This window comes from Thalia democratica, chromosome 1, assembly GCF_965202585.1.
Source record: "Thalia democratica chromosome 1, ktThaDemo2.hap1.1, whole genome shotgun sequence".
NCBI classification, from domain to species: domain Eukaryota; kingdom Metazoa; phylum Chordata; class Thaliacea; order Salpida; family Salpidae; genus Thalia; species Thalia democratica.
Genome location: NC_139165.1, coordinates 88,929,528 through 88,943,182, shown reverse-complemented (window position 1 = coordinate 88,943,182; position 13,655 = coordinate 88,929,528). Strand labels below are relative to the sequence as shown.

At 27.1% G+C, this 13,655-nt stretch overlaps 2 protein-coding genes across 2 annotated transcripts; both read right to left on the bottom strand.

The window, feature by feature from the left end:
* Positions 1–1,385: 1,385 nt before the first annotated feature.
* LOC145849214 (acyl-coenzyme A thioesterase 9, mitochondrial-like) lies at positions 1,386–10,546 on the bottom strand. Its single transcript, XM_082954343.1, has 9 exons — positions 10,307–10,546; positions 9,537–9,710; positions 8,910–8,987; positions 7,401–7,616; positions 6,294–6,473; positions 5,743–5,919; positions 4,707–4,794; positions 3,548–3,704; positions 1,386–1,663 (listed from the first exon to the last, which is right to left on the bottom strand). The coding sequence occupies exons 1-9, from the start codon at positions 10,471–10,473 to the stop codon at positions 1,584–1,586; spliced, it is 1,317 nt and encodes a 438-aa protein (XP_082810469.1). The 5' UTR covers positions 10,474–10,546; the 3' UTR covers positions 1,386–1,583.
* A 10-nt stretch (positions 10,547–10,556) lies between these two features.
* LOC145849215 (thymidylate kinase-like) lies at positions 10,557–13,451 on the bottom strand. Its single transcript, XM_082954346.1, has 5 exons — positions 13,297–13,451; positions 12,800–12,899; positions 12,389–12,491; positions 11,763–11,954; positions 10,557–11,021 (listed from the first exon to the last, which is right to left on the bottom strand). The coding sequence occupies exons 1-5, from the start codon at positions 13,427–13,429 to the stop codon at positions 10,908–10,910; spliced, it is 642 nt and encodes a 213-aa protein (XP_082810472.1). The 5' UTR covers positions 13,430–13,451; the 3' UTR covers positions 10,557–10,907.
* Between the last annotated feature and the right edge of the window lie 204 nt (positions 13,452–13,655).

Sequence of the window (13,655 nt, the reverse complement as noted above, 5' to 3'; positions counted from 1 at the left end):
TTTTTTAGTATTTCCTAACATAAATGTATCTAAATAAACGGAACGACATATAAGAAAATTTTACAATTGAAACCTTAAATAAATAACGAACTTTCACAACTAAAACCTTAAAACAATAACGTAGTTTTACAATAAAAACTTTAAAACAATAAAGAACTTAATCAAACACTGTTTTTTTAATATATGTACTAAAATTTTATATTCTCCGTTACTTTATTAGCACTTTAACCTCTTCATTTAATGAAGATATGGTTTCCTTCATTTGGTTTGCATCCCGCTTCATTTTCTTGGCAGTTGAAACATTTTCCTCATTATATTTAAATCGTTCTCATCTGCTGCCTCTACACTTGCTGAATATTTTCTCTAAATCTAACCATAATTTGTGGGCTTCATTCCTTTTTGCACTTATTTATTTTTACCTCTTATTTTGCAAGTTGATAAAAAACTTTGCAGTTTTATAAAGGAAAATAATTAACTTATACCAGATAAAGGCATTGGAAATTAAATAATTTTGTAAATTTCTAGGAAAATTTTGCAGTTTTAGTCTGATTTTAAAGATTTTTTAATATTTTTTTTTTACCACTTGAAGACTTTGGTTTCCTTTTTTCCTGACTTTTTTTCAAAAACCCCCATTTTTTCCTGACTTTTGTCACTTTTCTTAGTTTTTCTGACTTTGTGGCAACCCTGACCATAGTAAAAATTAAATAATAATTGATTAATACACAAGGTGAAGCTTTTTTAATATCAATTTCATTAATATATTTGAATTCACAAAATTTTATCTCGTTTTCAAACATGCTTTATATGTTTTTTTTTTCAAGTTTTTAAATGTTATAATTTAAGTAACTTACTTAACAGTACTAATTTGAAAATATAAAATTTAACACAAAAGTTTATTTCATAATGTATCTTCAGATATAAAAATCTACTGACAGAATTACTTTATACAATGAATGAGTTTTTAACACACAAACAGTTACACTAAAGCTTTAAGATTGCTAGTAACTTTTATTTCTATCACAGCTTATTGATATATTAAAGACTTCTTTTTTAAAGTCAACGAGGATTTATATATTAATACACTTTTGAAAATAACGTATTGCTTTTGTATATAGCACGAAAACTGTCGACAGAATTAACAACAAAATAAAAATGTGTACATGGATTTCAAAAAATATATGTAAGCTCATCATATAAAGTCAAAAATAATTTAAGTGAATTAAGATTTTATGCACTCCACGGAATAAAGTTTACAAATAATAAAATATAAGCTCAGGAAAAATTGAATATTAGTTAAAATGGTATTTGAATTAAAAAACTGAATAATTTAGTAAAAAAAAATTAAAAGTTAACATTTATAAAGTAATAGAGAAATTTATGCATGTACAAAATTAAATTGAGGTCATTATAGAAAATTTAGCATCAGAAAATAAAGAATGTAAAAATAACTGCTAACACCAAGCAACAAATATAATTATAAAAGTGTTATAATTTTCAAATTTTGGTTGAAAATTATTTCGTATATAGTATTAATTTTAATGAAGAAACAAATTTTGAACTGTGGAAACTTATGTTGTAATTCTTCACTCATTATTTTGCGTTTGTTCAAGTTTTTCCTTCTGACTTTTTAATCTCCTAGCTCCGTCAAGCAATAACATTGCTTCTGTTATAAAAATAAGTGTTTTTCAATCAATAAATATATATATATATTTATTTATTTAAAATATCAAGTTATAAAAATCAAGTTGTAAATATATTTATTTTTATACAAAACAAGATATGCACAAACTTATAACTTTTTTTTTTTTTTTTATTTATATTAAAAAAATCTTAGCAAAACTTTTATTTAATTTTTTTTCGAAAAAAGTTAAAGTCAAAATATTATTCATTTGATTTGGTGTTTTGTAAAAAATAAAAATGTTAAAAATAAAACAGTAATAGTTGTTTAAATATTGCTCTAATTTTAAAATTGATCGTTTGAAGTTAAAATAGAAGTGTGAAAACTTAACAGACATATCATAAAGTCTATACATTTTTATGATAAAAATAACAATTTAAGTGTTAGTTCGAAATACCTTTATTAACTATGTTATCTAAAAGAAATACACTATAAAACGCTAAATATTTAGTCAAAATTTTTAGATCAAGTTAAGGTTTTGATATAAATTTACATTGGTCTTTTAATGAAAGCTCAAACTATACCATATACCAGACTTTTTAAAGAATATAGAAATTTTAAATAAATTTTGTGATATCATCAATTGTATAAAAAGTATCCCATACAAACGTATGGAAAAGAAATTTCTATCCGACAGTTTTCTCAGAAGTGAATAAAAATCACTAAAAATCTACTTTCTCCTTCATCTTTTAGATTAAAACTGAAATTAAAACTTTGGAGTAAACATTTCTTGCAATAAATGAAAAAAATTAACGAAACGAATTAAAAAAAGTTATAAATTTATGACCAAAAAACATCAGTTTTCCACTTTTTTCAGAAAAGTTATACTTTTACAATTTTTTTTTATTTTTCCAATAAAAAACTGTAGGAGAACATAGATTATTAATTAACTTTTTACTTTGGTCATTCCACAAAAAAGCTTTTAAAGCATCCGACTTTGTATCCATGTACCTCAGAAACTAGTTGGAAGTTTTAAAATCGTTATAAAGCAGATGTAAGCTAGGTCAGGGTTGCCACAGATCAAGCTGAGAAAAATTTCCTGAATTTTCCTGACTTTTCCTAATCAAACCCTCAACTTAAACTTATTCTAAAATACATAATCAAACACTTTTGTGTATATATTACAGTTTCACTATGGAAGTGTCCTTGCCACTAATCATCAATCCTAAAATGCATACAAAAACTGCTTGTTTAAGTAGGGTAGTTGTTCAATAGGTTTATAAAAAAAATTTGCAGTTTTATAATAGATATTTTATTAATTTATACCAGATGAAGGCATTGTATATTAAGTAAATTTGTAAATTTAAAGGAAAATTTTGCAATTTTAGTCCGGACTTTTCCTGACATTTTTTCAAAAACCCTTATTTTTTCCAGACTTTTGTCGTTTTTTTCTAGTTTTTCTGACTTGTCCTGATCTTGTGGCAACCCTGCTAGGTTAAGGATTAGAAAAAATCAAGATGAAAATCAAGTGTCTTATCGCTTATGTCCTTAACTTAGATAACCAGCGAATAACTAATTTAGTCTAAAAAAGCCATAAACAAATAAAAATTATACAAGTTTAAGAAACAAATAAATATATAAACTAACTGTCATGAAGATAAGTTTATTTTCTAGTTTATTAAAGTTGTGTTATATGTTGTGTTATCAAAATCCACCCGCGTTCGAAATCCACTCGATATTTATCTATATTTTCTTTATTTATTAATTTGTTATATGCTTTTTTTGTATTTTTTTATTTTTTATTTTTGGTGTATTTTTAACTACCACTGTTACCCCTAACCCCTACCCTCGATCGGTGAGCGGTTATCGAATTAGACTGTGGATTTTGACTGTGTGGATTTTGAACGTGTCCCGTTATATCTTACAAACCTCCGTACGTCTGCGGGCAAATGTTGGGCAGCAGCTCGGGTTGCTCGCACGCGAAAGTGAAGTGGAACACGTTGGAAGTGGTGTGCTCGCCACTCTGCTGATCCAATATCTCCGCTCTCACGCGAACCATGAAGTACGGCGGGTCGCTTACGCTCACCTGTAATTAGCATGTAAGTAACATTTTTTTTATGTAATATGCTTAGAATTGTTTCTGTGCCATTTGCACCAAATTTCAAAGGTAAATAAAGTGAAGTTTACTGAGTTATGTACAGTGCTTATTCACTTATCCGGACTTCACTTATCCGGACAGTTTCGGTCAGAAGAAAAATAAAAAAACTTAAGTATTAATCACTCACATTTTTCTATGATACTATTATTTAAGATTTCATGCTGTAAAAAAATCTGAAGTGATTTTATAAATTTTACAATTTTGTTCATTAGTATGACGTAATAAAACTACTAAACATTAATTTTTATCTTTGTTCAAAACTAGTTTAGTTATCAGAAACCTTTGCATGTAAAGTAAGTCAGTTTAGCAATGTTACTTAAAACATAACTTTTAGTTTTTAATTTAAATTTTCAAAGTTTTTAATAACTAATTAAATTCTGATTTTTTAGAAAATGAGTGTATAACAGTTACTTATGTTTGATTATTACTTAAAACAACATTACAAAAGTTGTTAACTTAAATTAATTGTTTTAATTTATTTTAAGCGTAACTGATGTGTGTAACTTTTATTTTGTGTAAGTAAGTATCTTTGTGATTTATTGTGAAGCACTGAGTACTTTCGAATTTATAAATAAAACAATTGTAAATCTGAACTAAGTGATGTACGTTAGAGTTTTAATTTGTAAACTGTTACATTGCATACTAAAAAATTAAGGTTAATTTAGGCTTGTTTGAAGATTGCTGGCAGCTTTTTTTGTTAAATAAGTTTTCTCAAGAAAAAACAAATAATGATAAAGTTTTTCTTTTAATTTTCTCAAAAAAAAAATATTTTATTTCTATTTAATAAAAATATATTATATTGTGTTATCAAAAAGAATAAACTATTACTTTATTAATTTTTACTGTAAAATGAATAAGTTCTAAATAACCTTTCATTTATCTTAATATTAAAGTAAACATGTTTTAGAAATTTACAAAATATAAACAAACCATTGAAGACATCTGTAATAATGCACCAATGCTAACAGGAGTTTGAAATATTATATCATCAATTGCTTTTGGTACTACTTTTCCTTTTCTATATAAATGTAAACATTTATTTACTTAACCAATATATATCTAAAACTAAAATTCTTCATACTAATCTATTTGAGATTGACTACTGAGTTTAAATCAACTTATCTGTGTTTCAAACAGATTTACTTTCTTCTTTCAAATATATTCGCGCTAGAATTTTGTTATTTTATACAAATTGAAAGCCTTATTTTTCTCACAAAAAAAAATTACTTAAGTCAAACAAAACTACAAGCCACAACTATACAAAATGTTAACTGCATATTCATAATTTATAAACAGTAATGTAACATTTTAACGAACAGATCCAGATTTCAAAACTCCTATCATAGTTTTAATATTTTTTCAATAGTTTGGGCGAAAGCGGTAAATATGGGATATCTAATGTTTTCAAAGTAACAACGAAGAGCTTAACAGCTTAAAACTCAAAACCATAATGCTGATCAAATCGGTTTTACTCTTACTGGAAACCATAAGATAATTATTATTCATTATTGTGACTGGAAATTATAAGTTGTGCTTATAAAATTTAATGTACATGTACTTGAATTCTATCATTAGGTAAAACTGAATCAATTTTTTTTTATTATCAGGGTTGCCACTCGTTTTTTCAATTTTTTTTTTCTGGTTTTCCATATTACTTCCCGGTTTTTAAAAGTACACATTTTAGGGTCTATTTTTAGTTTTAAGTTAAGTTTAAGGTAAAAACTGTGTTAAATAGTATAAAAATATTGAAAAGATACTGTAAAACTACTTTAAACTTTGTTTTCAAAAAAAAATTTGATGATAACAAACTTTTTTATATATGATAGATTTTTTGAGTCAAATTGAAAATTTACGACTGAACATGTGAAAATTATTAAAATCCAAGGTTTTTTAGTCATTTTTTGTTCAAAATTCCAGGTTTTTCCAGGTAAAGTGGCAACCCTGTATTACGTCACAATCAACTCACCCGAACACGGAAGCGGCGGCGTAGGCGAGCTCGAACGCGCTCCTCATGATGAACCCTCCGAATATCTTGTTGTGCACGTTCCTCACTTGCGGGAAGCATATGATCGCGTTCTTCATGTTAGTGGAAGACATCCACGAGTGGTTGGGCGGCAAGCACCGAGATCTGAACGACTGCGATCTGAAATTCGGTTGGAAGAATTATATAATCACCAAACTTTAATTTACAAGGAAAGTGACAAAAATGCACGAAGACACTTTTGCACGAGTTAAAAGTAGTTTATTTTTTTTTTTTTTATAACTATCTCTGTTACCCCTAACCCTTACCCGTTGTCAAAAACTTTTAATTAGTTGTTTTTTGGGAGTTTAAAGTTATTTATGCTTAAATTTAATTTATTTTAAATTACTGTGAGATAAAAAGGCTAAATGAAAACATTGTGTACAAAACAAGTCGAGTTTTAAAAGGAAATATGTGATTATAAAATTAAATAATAAACATACCACCCTGGTTCAACAGTAAATAAAAATATCTGATGCTAGTATATATATACATACCCGGGTTTAACAGTGGACAGGAATATCTGGTGAACCTTCTTCATCTCCTCAATGGTGGGAGGAGTCTTGAACAATGACTCTTTTGCCAGCTTGATCCTCTCCAGCTTCCTCTGACCTCCCTCCTCCAGCATCGTCTTCTCCTCATCCGTGTCCGCTCTCAACGGGTGCACTATTGCCGGTCTGTTGTTGTGTAAATTCAAGCTGAATTTAGAGAAAGAACAACAGTTTATACTTGGTAACACAAAAATTTACATTTTCTGTTTAATGTGTAAACTACTTCCTAAAGTTTTAACAAAGCTTGTTTTTTTTTTTTATTAAGTTTACAGTTGAATTTTGTATTTGTAGTTTGTATTTCTAAAGTAGATAGCGGTTTTTAAACACATAGTGATTCGATGCACTAAATTGTTGTACCCTCTTAATATTTATAGCCAATTTTAAACATAAAAATTGTAGATTAAAAATACTTATTAAAAACGTTATTAATAAATCATATACTCAGATTAAAACATTTAATAACATGGTATGTTTTAACTTTATTTTTTATAAACTTAAAACCAAATCAAAACTTTATATTTCCGACTGAAGTTTAAAAAGTCTCGAAACATAAAAAGGATAAAACTATAAATTATATTTAACTTAAAAATGAGTTATACTATTGTAATTAGTTGAAAAATTTTTTGGAAAATGAATTTATTTCTATGCTGCTGTTTGCTTTTAAAAAGTGTAATGTGGTGGTTAAAAAATTTTCGCGCTAAAATTAATTGATTAAACCACACAACTTCTGTAATTTGTTGTCGTAGACATAACCTTGGCATCATAAAAATTCATTTATTACATATGATGAAATGCTTAATTTTGTAACTATTAAGGGAAAATAAATTGCTTAAAGGTATTGTGTTAAACGACTTAATTAACGCATATTTGTTATAAAACTCAAAAAATAACCTTAACTACTACTTTAGCCTTTAAGTATTCAAGGTAAAAGTAAAAGTTACAAACTTTTAAGTCAATAATATTTACTTAGTTATACTGTTTCCATTCTAATAACTTTTGGATTTTTTTTTAAATTCAATATTTAATAAACAGAATTATAACTTGAAAACCAACTTTTTTCCTGAAGCGTCCCTGGCAACCATGAGAAACTTGGTTGCCAGGAAGTCCCTGCCGAACTGGCTCATCACCATGTCAATCTCGATTGACGTCTTGCCAACCCAAGACACGTGACCGCGCATAGTGACGTCATGATTTGGTTCTATTTGAGAATCGTACATTATCAATTCGTCGACCATCGCAGTCACTATACTGTAGGGACTTCTGCCGTCTCTGTGGGATTATTTGTTCAGTTTTTTTTCAATCTATACTTATCACAATAATTTTTAAAAAATATCTTCGATCTCCAGTAGATTTATACTTTACATATTGCTTTTTTTAAGTACAAAAATCACAAATAATTATATAATATAGATTAGTTATATAGATATTTTTCCTTTAATTATTATATTCTAAATGAACTCTTCTAGCTAAATAAATTTAAAATATAGTAGCTTTCTTTTTGTCATACATTTTATAAAGGGTAAACAACTGAAGTTATTCTGTGCAAATTTACCTATGGTTAAATTTTTAGGAATAAATAACCTACAATCATTTTCAGCACGAAATAATATTGGTTGAATTTTATTTGGCAAATGCACATTTTGCACGAATGTTAACAGTATAAACCATAAAAATTTGGAAAACTTAAAGATCAAATATCTAAAAAAGTGTTAAAAAACATCAACAACCTTATACTAAACTACAATAAGTAAACCCACAACCAAACTAATACTTGAAGAAACAACAAAACATTTACCTACTAATGTAGGCAGTATATAAACAATATAAATCAGAGTTTCCAATTTTTTTTTTCAAATTGCCTTCTTTAAAGAAATCAATAAAGCTAGAATCTCTTCTAGCTAAATAAATTTAAAATATAGTAGCTTTCTTTTTGTTATACATTTTACAAAGGGTAAAGGGTAAACAAGTGAATATTATTCTGTGCAAATTTACCTATGCTTTAATTTGATAGGAATAAATTACCTACAATCATTTTTCAACACGAAACAATACTGGTTGAATAATATTTGGCAAGTGCACATTTTGCATGAATGTCAACAATATTAACCATAAAAAATTTGGAAAACTTAAAGATCAAATCTCTAAAAAAGTGTTAAAAAACATTAACAATCTTATATTAAACATACAATAAGTAAACCCACAACAATACTTAAACAAACAACAAAATATTTACCTACTAATGTAAGCAGTATATAAACAATATAAATTAGAGTTGCCAAACTCTTTTTTTTTTAAATTGCCTCCTTTAGAGAAATCAATAAAGATATTGCCCCCTCCAACAAAACTACCATTTAAAACACCTAAGACCTTTTTTTTTGCTCTTCATCTGCAACTCAAGAATATCTAGTGTAAGTAAAAAATTTTAAATCCCCCCCTTTTCATCCCCTTACTAATTATTTCCCCCTAACTTACTAGAATCGCCACCAAGGGGGCAATATCGCCCACTTTGGGAAACCCTGATGTAAATCCTCAGTGTGACAAACCTACAAAATTCAAACTCACTCCGACTTGAGCAGGTCATTGTGTTCGTACGATATCAACACTGCAAACGAATCCAAATCTTCCAATAGTTGCCCGATCCTACGTAAACGATAAGTATGAATTTGTCATATAATAAATTTAGTTATTATAAGCTAAAGACTATCAAATCTAAATTGTTATCAAAAAAATAATTTGAGTTTCCTAATACATGACCAACTTCATAAGGACTTTTATTATTCTAACACTGGCTTTTTATAATAAAATTTAAAATTGAATTTCATTTTACTAAATTTCACAGTAGAATAATTTCTTTGCACACCTTTGTACACAGATGCACATTGAGAGAACCACTGGTTTATAGTGTTTAACTTGGTATTAATAAAAACCTCACACTATCATTTTTTATACTTATATAGTTAATGAAATAGAGTAAAAAGTTTTTCGATCTTTTTAAATATGCTCTAATTTTTGGATTGTTGTGTAAACTTTGATAACAAAACAAGGCTTGTAGGAAAACTTTAAAAATAAAAAAGACTTTGTGTTCTTAACTATTGAAGTTTAAAAATTGCAAGACGAAATATATGTGGGCGGCTAAAAAAAAAACTATAACATAAATAAAAAACTTTTGTTTGCTCAAAAACTACAAACCTGATATTAGTTTTGCCGTCAACGCCCGATTTCAGGTATTTTTCCTGGTAGTAAGGATTAGAAAGAGGTATGATTACTTCCTGTTTGCTGTCGTTGACGCACCTAACTTGCAGTTTGTTCTGATCGTCAACTAGCAAGTCGGCCAACTTCGCGCGATTGCTCATCATTTGCTTGCTGAAATTATAAGACTTTTAATCTTTTTGCTCAATTTTACTAAAACAGTGTTAGGTAAATGTTATATCAAACTGTTTTGTTTTAATCAACTTTAAAAATTTTAGGTTAGTCAGCATCGGTTGTTTCGTGTAACACATTTATTTTGTAGTTCTTTCATATTATTTAAATTAAAAAAAAATTAAGTGTTTGATTACGTTATTTGAGAACTCCTTATTTAATTGCTACGTATGACATTTGTCACATTAGCTTATTTAATTATTCAAAAAGAACAGCAACTATAGGAGAAAAATCAGCGCCATGAAAGAGTTTAGGTTATAAAATTGTTTGAAAAAACTGCATTAACTTTTTGTATAAAACATATGCTTACTTGAATTTATTTTTTTTTAAAGTTAAAAAAGATTAATATAAACTTTTCTGATCACTGTACTTTTTTAACTTAAGACCATAAAATATAGCTTTAAAATAATTATTATTTCCATAAGCAATTACAAGCTTAAGAAATTCATAGCAAAAAACATTTCTTTTTTTTTTTTTAATTTCAACTTAAAATAAAAATATATACTTTTACTTAAATTTGAAATCATTTAACTACAAACTCGTAAAACAGTGACGCCCCGCAAACTTTGTTGATGTATTCTCTCATTCTCACCACGTTGATTGGCTTGCCGAACTCCGCAGATATGTTCTTCGTTCTGATTGGCTGCCGAATGAATGACGTCACAAACGGCTTGAACAGCGGCCTGATGACGCTTTGCATTTTCATTATTTAATTTCTGCACATTGAAAAGGTTACAATGGATAAAATTGTAATTAATATTAGCAAAGAAATTGTGCAGGTTGGTGAATAGTCAGCTTTGTATAGATAGAATGTTAGTTTTAAAAAGTACGAATGATTTATTACATTATTAAATTAAAATGCAAGCTGTTGTAAAAGAAAATAAAAAATAGTATTTTAAAACTTGTGCAACTAGTTTTTTCTATAAAAAATTCTAAAGACAGGCTTAATTGAAGACTTTCAAGCATAAACAAGTTAAAACTTAAAATAAAATATTTTACAAAGGTAGATTATAAAAACAATTTAAAAAAAAAACTATATCTATAACAGAATTGCTAAATTGTCTATGTACACAAAAGACCTCTTCATCTAATATTCGCATAAATAACTATTAAAAATATAAAAATTGTTTATTAAAAAGTCTATTCAATCCACAACTTTTCAATGGGTTTATCTTGAACATTTTTCATCGTCTGCAAAACAAGTGACTCGGCATTTTTGTAAACTTCTTCTTGGCTGAGGTTCGCGTTCACTCTCTGTGGTAGAAGTGTTGATATTAATACATTTAGAAAATAATTTCTTATATACTCTAAACTTCAGAGTTTATTGAATATAAACTAGTTCAAGTTTTAAAAGCTTAATTTTAGATACATTTACTTTAATGAACTCATTGATTTTTTGAATTCAAAAAAAACTAATATAAATTTTTCTGATCACTGTATTTTTTTTAATTCGAGACCATAAAAATATTGCTTTAACATAATAATTTTTTTCATAAACAGTTACAAGATTCATAGCAAAAAATGTTTCTTTTTTAAGTTTTTTTTTCAGTTTTAACTAAAAAGTAAAATCTAAACATTATTTAAAATTAATATAATTTAACAACAAAAGATATCAAACTTTAATTTGCTGTAGCCAAATAATCATTCCTGAATTTTAGTGAAGAAATATTAAAATTAGCAAAAACTATAAACTATATGACCTATAGGCTAAAAGTTCAATGATTAAATGAAGTTTTAAAACATAAGTGACATATAACTACTAATCATATACTTATTTATAAAAACGTGTTTTAATCACTAAACATTGAATGAAAGCTTAAAATTGTTAAGTTTCATTTAAATTGTGAAAAACTGATTGACAAAGCTGCTTTTTACTGAAACATTATATATTGCTTGTTGTTTACACATCATATAAATTTTACATTAAGTTACATCATAATGAAAATCAGTAATACAGTTGACAAGTAAAGCAAATTTAAAAATTTTCAAACAAACCTTCCAATACTCATCATCAAACAAGAGCTCAAATTTTTTTCTGACACTCCTCTGAAAATCTGTTGCCTCGTAACGCTCGTTGCCAAACTCAGCTCGTTGCTTGGCAACCTCGTCACTGACCTCGAAAAACAACACCATGTCGGGTTTCGGTAATCCCCTGTCTGGTTGCTTGCACCAATCAACGCTGAGACCCTGTTGTTTTAAAGTTAATCATGTAGACTAAAAAATATGCAAAGTTAAAAAAAGATATTATGTTTAGAAGAGTTTTAGTGTCACCTTTAAGTACAAGTCATAATAATATATACTATAAATAGAATTCATCTAGAAATATTTTATTACAACTGAAGTAGAAAACAAACACATATAATTTATAAAAATATATGGTATCATAAACAAAAATCATCAAAAGCTTAAAAAACTACAGTGTATCTTACAATAGTAATAAACTATATTTTATATAATAAACTGCTTTAAAAAATCATTAAAGTATTTTATTACTAGTGAGTCTAAATCAAAACTTCTTTATATTAAAATGGTTTGTAAGTAATTTAGAAAATAGTTGGTAAGAAAATATGCAAAGTAAACTTTAATATTATAAAAAGTCAACAAACACAAATGCAACTTACTGGTTTGGAAGAAGAGTAGGCCACTCCGGAAAAGGCGTATCTGTCAATGATCAGGGTTATTCCATTGTTCAAATCGTCCATCATTGAATCTACTTGTTCCCATCTGTTAGTGAAATACATTGAAAATATGATGAACAAAACATCAATCAAGTTACGAGGTAATATAAAGCTTAACAAACCTTCCGGTTTTACAAGATTGAAAAAGTAAAATATGCCTTTTTTTTTTGTTAAAGCTTTTTTGTTGTAAATAATGAACTGAAAAAAGGTTGTTAGACCCTTTTCTAAACATAACTACCTAAGATAAAATATTAAAACTTCTAATTTGTAATTACTAAGTCAGTACACATATCCAAGAAAAATGATCTCACAATTTATATGATATGTTTTTATAACACGTAAAACTATTAGTACCTGTTAGAAGAAAACAGCAAATGAACCGCATGATCATCTAGCTTATTGTTTTTGTCAGATAAATATTCATTTATTATTTTACCAGTACTTGTTGTTCTATCTGCACAAAAAATAAAAAGTTATTATCATTAAGTATTAATCTTAGATTTTTTCAAACCTAGCAAAATTATTTTATTTGCTAACTTTTTAAATATACACCAACATAAAAATACTTGTAATATAAAGACAACATAAACATTTCTATGCATAAAATTATTGTTCAAAGTGTTAGTATTAAAAATATTTTCAAATATAACTCTATAAAATAAAAAACTAATAGAAGATAGCAAAAATTAAAATAACAAAAAGCTAAAAATAACAAATTAGAGAATATCTGTTTCTAAAGAAAGTTTTGACATAAATTAAGGTCAGTTATGGTTTAGAGCCTCTTTTGAGATGCATGAACAGAAAACTTTTTATACAAAATTATACATAAAATAAACAAAATTTCAGCAAACCAGGAAATCTGAGTAGTTTAGTTTTGTGGCCAAGTTCATTCAAGCGCTGCCCAAGAAGCCTGCACTGAGTTGACTTCCCGCTTCTGTCAAGCCCCTCTACTACTACAAGCGCTCCTCTATTCATTTTCATCATATATTATCTAAACCCACAAGTGTTAACTATGCTGAAAAGACGTTGATAAACCAGTAATAATAAAAACTTTTCAATCCAAGTATCAAGTAATTCTTTATAACAAGGTGGCTACTAGATTTTTAAGTGGTAAAAGTTATTTTACTTAAGTGTTTTTTCCAAGTTCTTTATTCTAAGTATTCTTATCTCTCTTAAGGTAAAAAATTATACTTGAAGTAAAAAAGTTTTT